At 34.1% G+C, this 20,670-nt stretch overlaps 1 protein-coding gene across 4 annotated transcripts in view; it reads right to left on the bottom strand.

Annotated features, from left to right (window-relative positions):
- The window catches only part of VPS13A (vacuolar protein sorting 13 homolog A), a 269,920-nt gene that overhangs the window by 133,286 nt on the left and 115,964 nt on the right, over positions 1–20,670 (bottom strand). For 3 of the 4 annotated variants that reach the window (XM_021689382.1, XM_021689383.1, XM_021689384.1), the window contains exons 24-31: positions 9,602–9,683; positions 7,995–8,146; positions 7,442–7,598; positions 3,197–3,276; positions 1,709–1,768; positions 1,353–1,506; positions 517–633; positions 334–437 (exon numbers count right to left, since the gene is read on the bottom strand). In XM_021689382.1, the coding sequence (XP_021545057.1) occupies positions 334–437; positions 517–633; positions 1,353–1,506; positions 1,709–1,768; positions 3,197–3,276; positions 7,442–7,598; positions 7,995–8,146; positions 9,602–9,683 (906 nt within the window). The remainder of the gene's footprint in view (positions 1–333; positions 438–516; positions 634–1,352; positions 1,507–1,708; positions 1,769–3,196; positions 3,277–7,441; positions 7,599–7,994; positions 8,147–9,601; positions 9,684–20,670) is intronic. The other variant, XM_044920643.1, reaches the window with a different exon arrangement.

Below are 20,670 nucleotides of genomic sequence, written 5' to 3'. Positions count from 1 at the left end.
TTTGAAGAGAAGAACAAAAAGAAAACAAAATGAGAAAGGTATTTACTAACTGCCCCTCCTCAGCCCCCAACTATGTTTTCAGGAGCATTATGTAAACTTATTTATGAGATACTCAATCCCCATTTTACAAATAAAGAAACAGAATTTTAGTTTAGGTCACTCAACTGCTAAGGAACAGAGCTAAGATACAAACCCAGTTATGCCTAACTCCAAAACCCTTCCACTTAATAACCCACATTGCTAAATTCTGACACCTAATTTATACCTATGACCAATGTTTAAGGACAAGCATATTTAATGAGATACTATTAAGTAACATAAACAAATTCATACCTTTTTGTACACAGCTGTCTTATCAGAATCCAAAACAATTATATTCCTTAGCTTTGCATTTATTTCAGTTGCAGCAGGCCTCATAATGATCTCAGAATCAAGCCCTAAGGGAATACAAGGATGATTAAATGGCTTTTCTTTCATTCAATAGTTGTGAATTAATTTTTCCTGAAATTTTATTACCTTCGATCTTAATTTCAGCAATGTTACGTTTCTGATCTTGAATAAAGATCTGTAAACAAGATAATTCTGCTAAAATCTGCAAGGTAATAACATCTTCGTTCTTGGATAGTTTTAAAGCTGCAAAAAAAAATTGTAAAACATAAGGAAAAAGTTTAGTAGTCACCTCACTACCCTTATAAAGCAACTGAAGTATAAGAAAAATTAATGATAATACTAGAGGAAAATCTGATTTGCCATTCCACTGAAAGCAAGCTAGATATCCCCACTTAATTAGGAATTCTAAAAAAAAAAAACAAAAACAAAAAAAACCCAATCAAACCTAATGAAAACAAAGCCAAAAAAATCAGACACAACAAAAAATGGTTCCTAGATGAGACTAACATTTGAAACTAAAAAATTATAGTTGTAAAATCAGAAATCATTTGAGACACAATGATCACAAGGTAATACTTCTCATTGTCAAACCTGCAACTTTTCATTGCTTAAAAAGTACTTAATTAAAAAACACTGAAATGATTCAAATTTTCTTAGTTCTATTTTTCTAATCTAAGATTATGATATTAAATGCATTAATTTTAATGCAAATCAAACACTAGCACTGTATAATATCTGACTAAAAAGAATAATATGATAAATAAAAGCCACATTTTCTTAACTGGTAATTACTTTCTTTAAGTACCATTTTCTAAAATTTACCTGGTATATAATAATCTTTCTAGATATTAATCTAGGCAATAGAATTCTGAAGCCAATATTATGCATGAATAATAAAGCAAAAGCTAATTTACTATTGATCCACATAGTAAAAAGACTTAGAAGCTGAATTTTAAACATACGCATTTTTTTAACGACCTCTCCTTTGTCTTCAGTCTCTGCAACAGACACTGTGGCTGGTTTTTCTTCCAATTGTGGAATTATATTACTAAAATAATTTATTGTATTCAGAAGTGCTTCAGTATGTAAATGAATATCCAAAGAGGAAAAATTCACCTAAAGAACAAAGCTGATTTTAGTAATAGGTCAATAAATATTTTTTTGCTGCTCAGTATAAGGCACTATGGTTTGTGAATTATAATATTTATAATATTCCATTTTTATCCTCAAGGATCATACAGTTCCAGTTATAAAACAGTTTTCATAATATATTTACTTAGAAATACAGTATCTAAATTAAATTATTATTCACTCATACCTTAATCAGTTGCACAGCATTGTTATAAGTACTTTTCAAGTTGGGTAGATTCTTTTCAGCCTATCCAAAGAGAAAAAAAAAGCAAATCTGTTTGACTATCTAGGAAGACATATAGTATATCCAACTGCAACTTCATAAGGGCCTTCCTAATTCTTCCTCTATGCAACAGAATTGTCTATCAAGTGTCCAAATACTGTGCATTATCTTTAGATCTAGAATGCTTCTGTCATATAAAAGCTATTAAATGCATAAACAACAAAAACTCAAATATCTACATCAATAATAGTAAAAATGGTCTTAAAAGCGATAAAATACTCCTTCGGCATTGTTATTATGATAAAGCATTTTTTTAAATATTTATTTATTTTAGAGAGAGCATGCATGAGGATGGGAAAGTGCAGAGGGAGAATAAGAAACTTTAGAAGAATCCTCACTGAGAACATGACCTGAGCTGAAACCAAGAGTCCAACACTTACCCAACTACATCACCTAAGCGCCCCAATTATTTTTTTAAGATTTTATTATTATATATTTATTTTAGAGAGGGAGAGAGCGAGCGAGAGACAGAGTGCACAAGTGTAGGGGGGAGGGACAGAGGGAGAGGGAGAGAGAAACCCAAGCAGACTCCATGCTGAGCAGAGAGCCTGAGGTAGGGCTTGATCGCACAACCCTGAGATCATAACCAGAGGGGAAACCAAGAGTGGGAAGCTCAACTGACTTTTTAGTCAGTTGAGCCCCTATGATAAAGTAATTATTAAATTAATGTGGCACTTACATAAAAATAGGTCAATGAAAACATGGAATAAATCTTAACTAGACCCTAGTACATAGAAAAACTTAACAAATGATGAAATGAGTACCATAAGTCAATAGAAAAGGAATAGAGTCACTGAAACCAGGAAAATGAGGCAACTTCAGATAACAGTGGGTAATCAAATGAAAGCCTCATCTCATATCATATGTCATAATAAATTCCATCACGATTAAAAGGTTTGGGTTTTGGGGCGCCTGGGTGGCTCAGTCGGTTAAGCCTCCAACTCTTGATTTCGGCTCAGGTCATGATCTCAGGGTCATGAGATCAAGACCAGCATTGGGCTCCATGCTTCAGAGGGAGTCTGCTTGAGATTATCTCTCCTTCTCTTTTCACCCCTCTCCCCCATCCCCTACCCCAATGCATGCTCCCCCCGTCTCTCTCGCAAATAAAATAAGACTTAAAAAAAAAAAAAAAAGGTTTGGGTTTTTTTTGGGGGGGTGGTTATCTGATGGAGGGAAAAAACTCAAAACTTCAAGTCAGTTCTACTTAGAACAGAGGCCTATTATTTTTCTATATTGTTTATAAATTAAAACTAACAAAGGATGACAAAATAAGAAAACCTTAAAGTTTCAGGAGTTTTAGGAAACACATTAAAATGAAGATTAAGCTGAATCTAACTAAACTTACAAAAATCGATTACAACATTAGTCACAGCAAGCATACAAACCACTTACCTTCACATATTCCAATGTTAGCAGATCTTCCATCGTATTATCCAGTGTTGTAATCAAATAAATTGGTTTCTTGTTTGCATCTAAAAAGGAGTTTTTAAATTACTCTTTCATATAAAAAAAATAACAGAAAATAAATATCAGCAACAATAATAAAATATAACTGGAAAAGAAGAATTTCCTGAATCAGTTCTGGGCCTTGGATCCTACCTTACCCAAATCAGGTCCCTCCTCCTTTATCATAAACTCTTAAGCTGTAATTTCTCCCCACAATTCCCTTCCCATCTCCTATGCCACAATGTGAAACAATCTTACCCTTCTAAACTTAGATAGGAAGGAAGGTAAAAAAAAAAAAAAAAAGTAGCAATCAGTTAAAGAAAAAACAGTAATTATTATGAGCCATGAGTAAACATGAAGGGAATTGTGGCCTTGAGCCACAGAAATACCTAAAAAGAAAATCATCAGACTCTCTGAAAACCTATTATTTTTGAGAAGACAGATCAGGTATGTGATGAGAAACTAAGTTTTTCTGTATATTAGTTTAGAGTAGAATAAACCCCATTGCCATATAATTAGTCTTTACTACTTGTATTCTTGATTCTGATCAAAACTCAAGAAAATAGTAGGAAAACTGCTGTAAAACAGTATTTTGTATAAGGGCTTTAAAACTATCACCACCAAATTACTTATGACTATTCAAAATCAGTATCTAGATAGTGGGAGAAAGGACTACAAACCAATCATAATACTTTTGAGGAAAAATGCAACATATTCCAAAGAATCTTCCAGATTTAAAAGTTTATTAGCTATTCAGCCAGCTTTCTACTTCAGATGCTACTTGCATTTCAAACCTTAAAAAGGTCCTGACTTTTCTCACACATTTATTTATCCACAAAACTATTTACTGATCATTTGTAAGAAACTATGCTATTCACTTGGTTTTCTGCTATTGAGTTATAGGAATTCTTTATATATTTTGGGTATTAACCACTGATCAGACTTATGATTTGCATGTATCTTCTCCCACTGAGTAGGTTAACTTTTCAATTGGATGATGGCTTCCTTAGCTGTGCAGAAGATTTATTTAATGTAGTCCTACTTGTTTAATTTTGTCTTTGCTCTTGGAGTCAGATCCAAATAATCAACACAAGACTAATGTAAAGGCACTTACTGCCTATATTTTTTTCCAGAAGTTTTATGGTTTCAGGTCTTCCATTCAAGCCTTTAATCCATCTTAATTTTTGTGGATGGTGTAAGATAGTAGTCATAGTTCAGTTTCATTCTTTTGAGTATGGCTGCCCAGTTTTCCTAGCACCATTTATTAAAGAAACTATCCTTTCCTCATTTTATATTCTTGACTCCTTTGCCAAAAGTAATTGACCATATATGAATGGGTTTGCTTCTAAACTGTTTTTGGTTCCATTGATCAATGGGTCTGTTTTTATATTGGTACCATAATGTTTTATTTTATATCAGTAGCATAGGAAAATTTGTAATATATTCTGATATCAGGGAACATGATGCCTCCAGTCTTTTCTTTCACAAAACTGCTTTGGGTATGTGGGGTGTTTTGTGGTGACATACAAATTTAGAAGTGTTTTTTCTATTTCTGTGAAAAATGTCATTGGAATTTTGATAGGGATTGCATTGAATTTGTAGATTTGCTCTGGATAATATGAACACTTTAATCATGTTAATTATTCTAATCCATCAGCACAGACTACCTTTCCATTTATTTGTCTTATTATTATTTTTTTTAATCACTGTCTTATAGTTTTCAGTATACAGGTCTTTCACCTCCTTAAATTTATTCTTATACATTTTATTTTTTTTTTGATGGAACTGCAAATGGGATTGTTTTCTTAACTTCTCCTCCTCATAGTGTATAGAAACCCAAAAGAATTTTGTATTTTTCTATCCTACAACATTACTGAATTTACTGATTAGATCAAACAGCACTTTGGTGGAGCCCTTAAGGTTTTCTATATATAATATCACGTCTCCAGCAAACACTGACAGTTTTACTATTTGGGTCAACAAAGAATTACTACAGATATTGACAATTTTTTACTAAGTCAAAAAAGAAATCCAAAGAAAAAATTTTAAAAATACCTTAGGACCACTGAGAACATAAATACAATATAACAAAATTTATGAAATGCAGCAGAAGTATTTCTAAGAGGTCAGAACACAGCAATAAATGCCTGCCTCCTGAAACAAGAAAAAACTCAAATAAACAACTAAGTTTATACCTGAAGGAACTAGAAAAAGAACAAATGAAACCCCAAATTAGAAAGAAATAAAATATCAGAAAATAAACAGAGACTAGAAAAAGAAATTGAAAAGATCAATACAACTAATAACTGGTTCCTTTCAAAGATAAGCAAAATGCACGAACCTTTAGCTAGATTCACCAAGAAAAAAAAAAGAGGGCTCAAATAAAATCAGGCATGAGAAAGGAGACATTACAACTGATAACCACAGAAATACAAGGACTGTAAGAGACTACAATGAAAAAATCCTAACACCAACAATTGGACAACCTAAAAGAAACAGATAAATTCCTAGAAACATACAACCTTCCTAGACTTAATAATCAGGAAATACAAAATACACATAGACCAATTACTTATAAATTGAATCAGTAATCAAAAACCTCCCAACAAAAAAAAGTCCATGACCAGATGGCTTCACTGATAAATACTACCAAACATTAAATGAAGAATTAATACTAATCTTTCTGAAACATCTCTAAAAAATAGGAGGAAACACTTCCAAACTCATTTACAAGTCAAGCACTACCCTGGTACCAAATCCAGACAAGAATACTACAAGAAAATAAAATTACAGGCCAATATTTTAGATGAACATAAATGCAAAAATCCTCAACAAAATATAAGAACAATAAATTCAACAATACATTGAAAGGATCATACAACATAAACAAGTAGAATTTATTCCAAGGATGGTTCAACAGCCACAAATCTGTTAATGTGATATACTACGTTAACAAAATGAAGTATAAAAATATTATGATTTCAGTGGATGAAGAAAAGCATTTGACAAAATTCAACATCCATTTATATAAAAACTTTCAACAAAGTGGGCAGAGAGGGAACATTCCTCAACATAATAAAAACCATATGTAACAAGCTCATAGCTAACATCATACTCAATGGTGAAAGCTGAATGTTTTTACTCTAAATCAGGAACAAGACAAGGTGCCTACTCTTGTCACTTTTATTCAACATAGTACTAGAAGTCCTAGCCAGAGCAATCAGGCAAGAAAAAGAAATAAAAGGCATTCAGATTAGAAATAAATTGTTTGTCTTAATCATTCCATCAACCATTTATAATTATCTTACAAGAATAAATCCAAAAATATAAAGGAATATACATAATACTCTCTCCTAAATGCCTAACACAGTAAATGGAAATATTATCCAAGATATCATATAATTTATCCATTATGATCATGGGACATAAAATGTTTATGGTAGACAAAATAATGCTATGCCCTGACACCCAAGGATATCCATGTTATGTCTCCCTAAAACCTGACAATATGTTACCTTAGATAGCAAAAGGGACTTTGCAAAGGTAATTAGGTAAAGAGGAAATTAGCCTGGATTGAGATCAGAGATGACAACATGAGAAGGATCTATCAACCTGTACTAATTCTGAGATATAGGGAACCAAATGCAAGGAATTAGGGAGGCCTGTAGGAGTTAAGGCCAGCTCTCACCTAACAGGTAGCAGCAAGCAGACTTAAACCATATGGAAATGAGTTTTGGCAACAACTGACTGAGCGAGGAAATGGATCTTCCCCTAGAGTCTCCATAGAGGAGCTCCAATTGGCACCTTGATTTGCATGTGTTAAGACTTATGTCAGACTACTGATTAATAGAACTTAAGACAACAAATTTCTGTGGTTGTAAGACACTAAGTCTGTGGTAAATTGTTACATTATCAATAGGAACTAATTCAGCATTGTAGTATTGAATTAGATTTAAAAGTAAACCAGGACTATTTTATTTTCCTTTATGAAAAAAAATTATCTTCATTTTGTCTTTGATCTACCTTCCTAGATTTCCAAGTATAAGATAAAACCTGAAGACCAACTCATAATACAGTATTTCTTTGAGAATTTTTAATAAATGTACTGATTCAAAGCCTAGAGAATTTTAAACTCTCTAGTAGGGAGTCAAACAATAAAGTTTATTACTTTAAAAAAATTGAGATGCTTACCAGTGTGTTCTGGGCATTTTAGGCAGAACTCTTTCAAAAAGGCATTTGCTTTCAAATCAAATGTTCTAAGTTCAACATCTGTGCCCAATCCTAAAACATCAACTTCTACCACAGGTAGTTCAGAATCTCCAACAAGGTGATAAAACTGAATCAAAACCTGGAGAAAAAAGAAAAAAGAAAGTACCACTACCAAAATAAAAAATTATTTATGTGGATGGTGGTTATAAATGGATATATAAGGTATACATATGATCTGTATTTAAAACTTAGGAAAGATTTTATATCACACATACCTACACATTCATGTTGTACAATTAACTATTTTTAATAAATATGTATCAAATACCCATAATATATGATCTAAACTCCTAACTTTTGATTAAGAAAATTAATCCTCAAAGAAAGGGAGGAAAAATCACATAGCAACATCTGGATTCAGCTTAAACTGGACAAAACAGGAGTACATGTTAGCAGTGCGACTATATAAATACACTGAATAGCAGCAATGACAAACAATTTAAAGAAGCCATATTAATTTTACCATGGTACATACCTCTGGCACTTCAAATCTTATTTTATACTGAATCATATTTTTTGAACAATCTGGCTTTTGAAATTTTTTTTGGTAACTTTGAATTTCAGTAGGAGACTGAAGAGGTTCGTCCAAGGGACTACATGGTGCATCAAAAAATTCTTCCTCTGAATCTAAATGTTATAGAACATTAAGTCAATAATCAAAATGACTGATTTAATAACATTTTTATAATTTTTCTGAAATAAATATGAATACAAATATATTAGTGGTCTAAGTATTTCAAAATCTGAATAAAAAGATGAGAAAATAATAGAAAAGAATAGAGATTATGTCTGAAAATAACATTTTTGATGACAAAAAATACAGAAAATATAAAGTTCAACTTTAGATTAATGAACATCACCTTTTAAAGTCATTAGTCTAAAAATTGCAAACAAAAATTTTATTTTTTATTTTTATTTTTGAGAGAAAGAGAGAGAGAATGTGCATGCACCAGCGGGGGTGGGGAGGGGCAGAGGGAGAGAATTTTAAGTAGGCTCCATGCTGGGCTCCCCAACACAGGGCTTGATCTCATGACCCTGAGGTCATGATCTGAGCTGAAATCAAAGTCAGATGCTCAACTGACTGAGCCACCCATGCGCCCCGCAAAAGAAAATTTTATAGCAAATGCCAATGCCAATGATTACATGCAACATGAATTTTCAAAAGAACACACTAATACGCTTGCTCTACCTGGGTAACAAAAATAGGAATGAGTTACAAAATCTGCAATATTAAAAGAACAAAGCAGGCCCTGAGGTTCGGATGAAGAAACGAGATCAATCACTATTTTGTGATTGATGTGTATGTATGTATGTATGTATGTATGTATACACACACATATATATAATAAATTTCTAGAATTTACTATGAAAAACACTACAAAACTAGTAAAACCATTAAAAGAAGATTTAAAGGAAACTAAAACCATCTAAGGTGTATCCCTAACAACCAAAAACTGAATTTAGGGTAGATCTCACAAACCTCTCCTCCCCGCCCCTTAACCACACAGAAAGAAAAACGTTCTGTAGAAAACTGAAGACTGACATGGCAACTTCAGTTACGTAACATTTAGCAATTTTTAAATCCTTAAAAACAGAGAAATAGGTTTACGTTTCTTTCCAATGTGGCCAAGAAAAAGCAGGTATCTGATGTCAAAATATTTACCAGTTTTCATAGTGTGAATGTAGGTATTAAGGCTTGATTTTTTCGTTTAATAAAAAAGGAAAATATAAAAATAAAACTAAAGCTTTACTATGACAAGATTCTCCAAATAACTAAGTAACATTATAAATTATATATCAAAAGAGTTTCATAGGGGCTCCTAGCTCAAAGGAGGATAAAGAAGATTAACTAGTAGATTTTGTGAGATTATGAGTTTAACTTTTATTTACCAAAAATTTCTGCTGCAAAAGCAACTTTAAGGAACATCCAAGTTCTATTATCTTAAAGGAATTTTAGTGAAAATTTCTGGAAAACATACACATATCTGCTATTGCCTACAATTTTCTGTATAATCTCAAAATGAAAATTATATTCATAATACATTTTAGTAAGGAAAACTTCCTAAACCAGTTTCATTTTACCATCATCAACACATGGAAGTTCCAAGAAAGGAAGCATTTTCTGTGAAATCTGTGATGTTCCCAAAGAAGTGGACCTTTGAATCTGGAAGAAAAGTAATTCACTGTTAATTAGCATAAAGATTTTTATTCAAAGTCATAAGACAATTTTGACAAAAACAAACAAAAAATCTCACTTTGAACTAAGAAAAAAAGTCCAGTCTGAATTAGGTAAATAAATTATAAAATATAGATTTAAAGAAGTGGTTTTATCGGGCGCCTGGGCAGCTCAGTCGTTAAGCGTCTGCCTTCGGCTCAAGTCATGATCCCGGGGTCCTGGGATCGAGCCCCGCATTGGGCTCCCTGCTTGGCGGGAAGCCTGCTTCTCCCTCTCCCACTCCCCCTGCTTGTGTTCCCTGTCTCTCTCTGTCAAATAAATAAATAAAATCTTTATTTAAAAAAAAAGTGGTTTTACAACTTCAAGGCTAAACAGAAATCACAGAACTGTTATATTAATTTTCTTGTTGACAGGCTTTGAGTAGGAAAAGATCTTAGATACTCAACGTCTCACTAAATAAGAAAACCATCTCAGGACATCCACAGAAAATAACCAGTCCCAATATTTAAAACCCCAGAGTTGGGAAGTTTGCACTTTTACTTTTCATTTTTTGAAAAATATTTCATTAAATTGACTTTTTTACTGCTTTGAGAAATATGATACATAAAAACATATAATGCAATTTGATAAAATAGTAAGACATACCTGAAACTTCTACCCAGGCCAAAAAACTAAGCAATATTATACCCCTACCTAGAAGCGTCTCATGTGATCTTCCTTGATTATATTCCCTAAAATTGATCACGATTTCACTTTAATTTACTTGTTTTTACCTCCTATGCATGATTCTTTAACATGGTTTATCCTCTGCTTCCTTCTAAACTGTACAAAAAGGGAGTATCACACATATTTTCGTATGACATTCTTCTACAAAATAATGTTTAAATTTTATCCATATTGATTGTTCACTCATTCTCACTGCCTTACTATATTGCACATTTGATGAATAAACTACTTATTTGTCCAGTACACTGTTGATAAATATTTGTATTGTTCACAAATTTTTTGCTTTTACTCATAGTGCCACCATAAGCATCCTTGAACATGTCTCCAGGTGTTCACATGTAAGATTTTCCATGGTGTATACATGAAGGAGTGCAATTGCACATGTTCACCTTACTAAGTAGTATCAAACTGTTTTCACAAGTAGTTGCAACACATTAAACTAATGTCAGCAGATTAGAATTTGTATGGCCGCAGAGCCTCATAAATGCTTAGTGTTTTCAGACATTTTAAATTCTGGCAATCTTCCTGGCAATTTCACCTTAGCTTTAAATAGAATTTCACAAATGCGTTACAGTTACATGTTCTACACAGGTTCATGGGTTGGGTTTGTCCTTCTCCAAATCCTATTTGTTTTTGGGAAGACATTTTTACTGAAACATAACCTACTACATAGGAATACATTAACTAAGTATAAGGTTCAGTAAGCTGTCATAAAGAAAACACACCCACGCACCCAAAATCCAGATCTAGGAACAGAACATTACTATCAATGCAGAAACCTCCATTGTGGGACTCATGATCATTAGGCATACCCCCCCAAAAGAACTATGCTGTCCTAACTTCAATTTTTAATGTTCTGCAATTTTTTACAACTACATTAATGGTAGAATGGTTTTGTTTTGCATTTTCCTGATGAGTAATAAAATTAAATACCTCTTCACATGTCTGCTCATGTTTTATTGGGCTATTACTCTCCTTATATATTTTGGATAAAGTATTTTGTAGATTATGTAATGCAAATGTTTTTTGCAATTGGATGGCTTGCCTTTTTCATTTTTAACAAAAGTAGAAAATTTTAATTGTCATCAATTTATTTTTCTTATTTGTGCTTCTTTATCCCAGGACATCTTTACCTACCACAAGCACTTAAAAGATTTTCTCTTATGTTTTTTGGTAAAGAAACTATACTTTGGGGGCATTTACATTTATGTCTATGTTCCATTTCAAGTTAAATTCCATGTGTTATTTTTTTCCCACTTGGAAATCTAGTTATTTCAGAATCATTTATTGAAAGAACTATCACATATCCCCCACTTATTTGGGTTGGCATCTTTGTATGAAATCAAATATATATATATTAACCATGTATTATATTTTACATTTATATCCAGGCTTTATTCTACTTCATTGATCTGTATGTCTATTCTCATACCAAACAAAACCACTTTCTTCAGTGAAGTAGCTATAAAATAAACCTTGAAATCAAGTATTAGAAAACCTTTAACATTATTCTTATCCAAAATTGTTTTGGCTAAAATTATGGAAGCAACCTAAGTGTCCGTCGAAGATGTGGTATATACATGCAATGCAGTATTATTCAACCATAATAAAGAATGAAATCTTGCCATTTGCAACAACATGGATAGATCCAGAGAGTATGGTTCTAAGTGAAATAAGCCAGAGAAAGACAAATACCATGTAATTTCACCCACATGTGGAATTTAAGAAACAAAGGAAAAGAGACAAACCAAAAACAGACTCTTACCTACAGAGAACAAACAGATGGTTAAGGGGGGAGCAGGGATGGGTGAAATAGATGAAGGGGGTTAAGAGTACACTTATCTTGGAAGAACACGGAGTAATACAGGGAAGTGTTGAATCACTATACTGTACACCTGAAATGAATGTAACACTGTATGTTAACTATACTGGAATTCACATTAAAAATAAAGTGTTTTAGCTAATATGTGTCCTTTACATTACTGTATATACTTTATAATTAGCTTGTTAATTTCCAGGAGAGAAATCTTCTGTATTCTGATTGAGGTTGTGAGAAATCTACAGAGTTTGGAGAAGATTGCCAACTCAATGAGGTCAGGCCTCCAATCCTTGACTATGCATATCATTCCACTGTTTAGGCTTTCTTTGTTTTCAGGAATGTTTTGCAGTTTTAGGTTTACAGGTCTTGTACTTCTTTTGTTAATTTTTTTTCTTAAGTATTTAGCCCTTTTTATTGTTGTGATGAATGGAATATTTTTCATTTTTACAAACAATTATTTACACTGATAACATATCTCGCAAACTTGTTATTACTAGTGTTATTTTTCTACATTCCTTAGGACTTTCTGCATGAATGATCACTTCATCTGCAAATAAAGATAGTTTTACTTCTTTTTTCTAATTGTCTTTTTCTTGATTTATTTGCAAAAGCTAGAACATTCACTATCAACTTGAATAGAAGTCGTGAGAAAAGGCATTCTTGAACTATTCCAGATCTTACAGGGAAAGCATTCAGTCTTTCTCAAATTAAGTTCAATACTAACTATAGGTTTTTCCTAGATGTCCCTTACCAGGTTGAAGAAACTCTTTTTATTCCCCGTTTGTTAAGAGTTTTTATCATCGCAGCACCTGGGTGGCTCACTGGGTTAAGCATCTGCCTTCGGCTCAGGCTGTGATGCTAGGGGTCCTGGGATGGAGCCCCTAGTTGGGTTCCCGGTCAGCAGGGAGTCTGCTTCTCTCTCCCTCTGCCCCTCCCCCAGCTTGGGCTCTCTCTTGCTCGCTCACTCTTTCTCTCAAGTAAATTTTTTTTTAAGTTTTTATCATCAATAATTGTTGGGTTTTGTCAATACTTTTTCCTCTTCTATTGAGATGACCATATACTTTTTCTCCTTTAGTCCATGAATATGATTAATAGCAATGACTGGTGAACCATTTTTGCTTTCATAAGGTAAATGCATTTGATTATAGTTTATTATCCTTTTTATATGTCATACTATTTGGTTGTAGTATTTGTTAAGGATTTTTGCATCTATGTTAATGAACGTACATCTCTATAGTTTTCTCATAATTCCTTTGTCTGATTACAAAACAGGACAATCTATGCAAAGAAACAAGTAAGGACAGCCCATGCACAGACAAAATTAGCAGACACAATTCAGGAGGAAGTAAGGCACTGGACTTATTACAAAAGGATTTTTTTTTTTTTTTTAATGCCTCAAATATGCTCAGAAAGCTGAAAAGGACCACGGAGAAAGAGCTAAAGGAAATCCCAACAATGATGTCACAACAAAGAGAAAACAACAATGAAGAGACAAATTTTAAGAACTCAAGGAGAAATTCTGGATCTGAAAAGTGCTAGATAACAAATGAATATCATTATGGATCCTGAAGTCATCTGAAGGATAAGGACATATTAGGAACAACATTACTTCCACATATTCAACACTGTGGATGAAATGAACAAATTCCTTAACAGACAAAATCTTACAAAGGTCATGCAAGACTAAACTGATACTGTAAACAGTCCTGTAAAAATGAAACAATTTGAAAATCTTTCAGTAAAGAAATTCTAGGCACAGATGGCTTCACTGGTATTTAAGACAGAAACAGTATCTACTCTTTACAGTATATTTCTTATAAAATAAGAAATGGGGGAAAACTTTTCCAATTCATTTTACAAGGCTGGACTTTCTCTGATATCATATGCAAACACGTAACAAGTATAAACCAGGATCCTATTATGAACGTAAATACAAAAATCCTCAACAAAAAATTAGCAAATAAATCCAACAATGTACTAAAAGTATCCTGAGCAAAGGAAGTTTATATTAGGAATGCAAGGCTAGTTTAACATTCAAGAATCAAGTAATTCATCATATTAAAAGAATAAAGAAGAAAACTGTATGATTACAACAGACGCAGCAAAAGCATTACATAAAATGCTATAAATATTCCTGACACAAATAAAACTATCGGCTAACTAGAATAAAAGAGTACTTCCCTCAACCTGGGAAATAACATGTAGGAAAAATCTACAGCTATTATTATTCCTACTAAGGTAAGACTAACTACACTCCTGCCACTGAAGTCATGGATAGTAGCAGCCTGATCCACTGAAACTGAGAAAGTGGCACCATTCTCGGAAATCCAGGAGGGAACTTTATCCCCCAAAACCCATACCTTTTGAGCCCATGTTGGTAGTGGCACCTCTGTGGATCTCAGAATAACCTTCGGGATTACTCTTTTCCTTTTACTGAAGAAGAATAAAGCACGTTCCCAGGTGGATGGCCCTACTGTTCCACCCTGTAGTATCCCCGAACTTCAAGGGATCTTCTTCATTTTGTCCTGAGTCTGCCCTCTTTAGTCTAAGCTGGCAGTACTTCAGCTGGTACAGCCCCATCTCTTTTCCTGGCTTCGGCTGAGATGATGGATTAGAGCCACTGAGTCACACCCTTAAGTCCTTTATCAAGTGTTTTGTGCAAATGCCCTTGGTTTTCTCTCTATAACACACTTTCCTATTTTTTGCCATATGGATAGGTTTAGCACTTTCCAAATCTTTAAGACCTGTTACTGATTTGCTTCACAAATCCTTCTTAAAAATGTATCTTCTCTTGCATTTTACTATTAGCAATTAGGAAAAAATAAGACCATGTCTTGAACAGTTTGCTTAGAAGAAATCTCAATTAAATATCCAAGTTCATCACTTACATTATTCCACACTAGAAAATAATCCAGCCAAGTTCTTCCCCACTTTATAACAAGGATCATCTTGCCTCAAAACTCTTTCACACTCTACTTATTATCCAGTTCTAAACCCACTACCACATATTTGTTACAATACCACCTCACTTTCTGGTACCAAAAGCTGTATTAGTTTGCGAGGGCTGTCATAACAAAACTCCATAGACTGGAGGGCTTAAACAACAGAAATTTATTTTCTTACACTTTGGGAGGATAAGAAGTCCAAGATCAAGGTGTTGACATAATTTGTTCTAACTGAGGCCTCTCTTCTAGGTTTGCAGATGTCTACCTCCTTGTTGTGCCCCCCCCCTCCCCAATGGTGTTTTCTGGGTACATGTGCATCTCTGGTGTCTTTTTCTGTGTCTGAATTTCTACTTCTTATGAAGATGCCAGACTGACTGCATTAGGACCCACTCTAATGGCCTCTTATTAACTTAACCACTTTTTAAGGCCCTATCTCCAAAACAGTGACATTCTGAAGTACTAGGGTTAAGGCTTCAATATGTAGATTTTCAGGGGATACAGAACAACAAAATATGTGAAGCACATGTATATTTCAACTACAAAATACTTATAAAAAAATTAAATAGACCTAAAAAAATGAAAAGATATATCATGTTGATGGACTGAAAGATTCAATATTGTTAAAATGTCAATTCTCCCCAAATTGATAATACAGTAAAATCACCATGAAAATCCCCACAGAATTTTTTTGTAGAATTGAAAAGCTGATTCTAAAAATTATAGGGAAAGAACTAGTGGAAACTAGTTGGGAAAAGAAAACAATTTAGACGTCACATTATCTGATTTCAAGATTTACCATTTTTTTTTTTAAAGATTTTATTTATTTATTTGAGAGAGAGAGAATGAGAGAGAGCACATGAGAAGGGGGAGGGTCAGAGGGAGAAGCAGACTCCCTGCCGAGCAGGGAGCCCGATGCGGGACTCCAGGATCATGACCTGAGCCGAAGGCAGTCGCTTAACCAACTGAGCCACCCAGGCGCCCCTCAAGATTTACCATTTTTAACTGTATCAAAAAGAATACCTACAAATAAATTTAATCAAAGAGGTGAAAAATCTGTACTCTGAAAACTATAAAACATTGATGAAAGAAACTGAAGGCACAAATGGAAAGATATTTCATGCTTAAGGATTGCAAAAAGTAGTAGTGTTAAAAAGTTCACACTACTCAGAGCAATCTTCAGATTCAATGCCATCTCTATCAAAAGTCCAGTGATGTATTACACACACGTGGAAAAATAATCCTAACATTTGTATGACCCTGAACAGCCAAAGCAATCTTGAGAAAGAAGAACAAAGCTGGAGGCATCATACTTCCTAACTTCAAGCTCTATTACAAAGCTAAGGTAATCAAAACAGTACAGCACCAACACAAAAACAGATCCATAAATCAATGGAACAGAAATGAGAGGCCAGAAATAAACCCAAGCATTAACAATCAATTTTTGGCAAAGGAGCCAAGAATATACAACAAGGAAAGGATAGTTTCTTCAACAAATGGTGCTGGGGAAACTGGACAGCCACATGCAAAAGAATAAAACTGGACTCCTATCTTATACACAAAATCAACTTAAAATGGATTATAGACTTGAATGGAAGACCTGAAGCCATAAAGCTTTTAGAAGAAAACAGAGGCAGGTAAGCTCCTTGATAGCAATCTTGGCAATGATTTTTTGGATCTGACATCAAAAGCAAAGGCAACAAAAGCAAAAGCAAACAAGTGGGACCACCTCAAACTAAAAATCTTCTGCACAGCAAGGGAAACTATCAACAAACGAAAAGGCAATGAAGTGAATGGGAGAAAATAAATGCAAATAATAGATCTGATAAAGGATTAATATCCAAAATATATAAAGAATTAATTCAACTCAGCAAAACAAATAATTCAATTAAAAAACGGGAAGAAGAAAGAAATGTACATTTTCCAAAGAAGACATACAGATGGTCCACAGACACATGAAAAGATGCCCAACATCTAATAAGGGAAATGCAAATCAAAACAATGATGAGGTATCAGCCGAAATCTGTTAGGATGGCCACGATCAAAAGGACAACAGACCCAGCGTGGCTACCGCACAGACCAGACTTCATTTGCTTGTGCACCACACTCTGCTTCCTCTTCCATGTCTGACAAACGTGATATGGATGATATTGAGAAATTCAATACATCGATAATGAAGAAGACAGAAATACAAGAGAAACAAATGAACAGGAGAAGAGAATCACAATGAGGCATGTGCTGCCAACACTGCACTGTACATTTACAAGCATTGTCTTATTTTACTTCTTTAAGTTGTTTAACTTTGTAACATGCAAAGAGGTGGATCGAATTTAAATGACTATACTGCATCCTTTTCACAAAGAATTGAGAACTACTGACGACAAGACTAGGTCTGCCACTCCCATCTGCCAGCTGGCTGGCAGGAAAGGAAAAGAACTTGCATATTGGTGAAGGAAGATGCTGAGTGGGAGCACAGTGAAATCTGGAGTAAAAACCAAGCTGGCCCAAGGCATCTTACAGGCTGTAAAATGGGGTTTACGGGGTTTAACCACAGTACCATTTTTCTGTTCAAATGATTTTAATTATTAGAATGCACAATTTTTAATATTCAAATAAAAAGTTTTTAAACCTGTAAAAAGGGCACCTGGGTGGCTCAGTCAGTTAAGCGTCTGCCTTTGGCTCAGGTTGTGATCCCAGACTCCTGGGATGGAGCCCCACATCAGGCTCCCTGCTCCGTGGGGAGCCTACTTCAACCTCTGCCTCTGCCTCTCTCTTCTCTCTCTGTCTCTCATGAATAAATAAATAAAATCTTTTTTTTTTTTTAAGATTTTATTTATTTATTTGTCAGAGGGAGAGGGAACACAAGCAGGGGGAGTGGGAGAGGGAGAAGCAGACTCCCTGCTGAGCAGGGAGCCCGATGCGGTTCGATCCCAGGATCCTGGGATCATGACCTGAACTGAAGGCAGATGCTTAACGACTGAGCTACCCAGGTGCCCCTAAATAAATAAAATCTTTTAAAAAGTTGAAAAAAAGAAAAAAAAAAAGACAACAGGTAACAACTATTGGAGAGGATGTGGAGAGAAAGGAACTCCTGTGCACTGTTGGGAATATAAACTGGTGCAGCCACCAAGGAAATAGTGGGGAGGTTCCTCAGAAAATTAAAATTAGAACTACCATATGATCCAGTAATCTCACTTAACTGGTTTTTCCAAAGGAAATGAAAACAGGATATCAAAAAGAGATTACACTCCCATATTCACTGCACCATTATTCACAATAGCCAAGATGTGGGAAACTACCCTACGTGTCCATCAAACACTTGAATGGATAAAAGCATGGCATTTATATACAATATATAAGCATATATATACACACATATATTTATATATATAATGTAAATTACTCAACCATGAGAAAGAAGGAAATCCTGCCATTTGTGACAACATGAATGGAACTTGAGGGCATGATGTTAAGTGAAATAAGCTGGACTGAGAAAGATACTGCACAGTACCATTTATATGTGGAATCTAACAAAAAAAAAGGTCAAACTCATAGCAACAGAGTAGAGAAGTGGTTGCCAGGGGCTGCAGGGTGGAGGAAATAGGGAGCAGTTAGTAAAAGGATACAAACTTTCAGCTTTGAGATGAGTAAGGCTAAGGATCTAATGTAAAATATGCTGACTACAGTCAACAACACTGTATTAAACAACAGGAATCTGCTAAGAGAGTAGAACTAAATGTTCTCACCAAAAACAAATATGTGAAGTAATGGATGTGTTAATTAACTGGACAGGTGAAATCCTTCCGCAACATATACACATACTAAGCCACCACAATGTACACATTAGTATTTTATAGTTTTATTTGTCAATTGTACCTTAAGAAAGCTGAAATAAAAATTAAGAAGAAAAGTAAAATCTATTATACGAAGTGGACAGGAACATCCAGCTTCAAGAGATATTTAGGTGTTAAAATCTTTCAGACTTGTGAAGGGGTGATTCTTTGTTTAAAAAACTTTTCTTTATCTGACCCATGAAACCCCTTCAAGTTAAATTAAAACTCTTAGTAATGATCTAGTGTTTTGTACTGAACTTTCTTAGGAAACTGGGAGAAAGTGGAAAATAAAGCCCCTGCAGGTTAGGATGTCATTTATATAGAAAGCAGCATGAAAACAGCAAAAAGAATGTCAGCTGTAGGGCTGTAGATTTGTTTAAAGAGAGAAAAAGAAATCTGAACTCAAAATTTGGCTCTGCAAGCTAAAAGTTACAAACTTTATCATCTTAGCAAAGTATTTAACCTAAGAGTCTGTTTCCTGGGCAAAATAGTAACTGTTAATATTTAACTTGCTGGATTGTGATAAGGATTAAAGATAAAAATATGCAAAATCTAGAGCTGGGCTAGGTGTTGAATATAAATAATTAACAGATGACCTTATGTAGTAATCCTTAGCCAAATGTGTGGCCTGACACATAACAGAAATTCAGTGTAAGATGTATTACATAGTTATTCTCAGCCTATTTTTATATAGGCATTTGATTTTAAAAAGAACATCTAGTATAGATCATAGGTTCAACAGCCTTTTGATATACAGATTAAGTCCAGGGGTTGGGAGAGACAAGAGTCCTCTTAGGCTTCAGTGATAACTAAGAATGAACCTAACGTTTACCCAAGTACTTTCTCTTAGAAGCATTTAAGAAGGAAACATATATAAAAATGTAAAATACAATATATATTATGCCAGAAAGGACTCAGAGGTGCCATCAACATAGCATAAAACTGATGGAAGAACCAGACTCACAAGATGGTCCCAGAAAAATTCTCCTTAACATCTGAAAAAGGAGATACATACACACATACATACATAATATTTACCATGAAGCCATGTAGTAAATAAGACATTATAGTATCAGCAAAAGGATAGATAAAAATCAAAGGAATATCACTGAAGTAGAAAAGGGCCAAAAAACAGGCTCAACTCAATGGAGACAGAAAGTGTTTTCTTTTTTTTTTTTTTTTTTTTTAAAGATTTTATTTATTTATTTGCGAGAGAGAATGAGAGACAGAGAGCACGAGAGGGAGGAGGGTCAGAGGGAGAAGCAGACTCCCCACTGAGCAGGGAGCCCGATGCGGGACTCGATCCCGGGACTCCAGGATCATGACCTGAGCCGAAGGCAGTCGCTTAACCGACTGAGCCACCCAGGCGCCCCAGAAAGTGTTTTCAACAAATGAAACTGAAATAACTAAAAATACAAATGTACAGAGTAATTCATCACATGCACCACATAAAAATTTAACATAAAATGGATCATGGATCATAAAACCTAAAACTACAAAATTTCTAGAATAAAACACAGGAAAAACCTTGATCTTGTGTTAAGCAGAGATTTCAGAGATAGGATATAAAAAGTTTCATTCATAAAAGAAAATACTGACAAAGTGGATTTCATCAAAACTTAAAAACTCTGCTCTTCAAAAGTAACTGTTAACTA

Source organism: Neomonachus schauinslandi, chromosome 13 (genome assembly GCF_002201575.2).
Source record: "Neomonachus schauinslandi chromosome 13, ASM220157v2, whole genome shotgun sequence".
NCBI classification, from domain to species: domain Eukaryota; kingdom Metazoa; phylum Chordata; class Mammalia; order Carnivora; family Phocidae; genus Neomonachus; species Neomonachus schauinslandi.
Note: the sequence above shows the minus strand (reverse complement) of the source record. Positions and strands in the feature narration are given on the sequence as shown.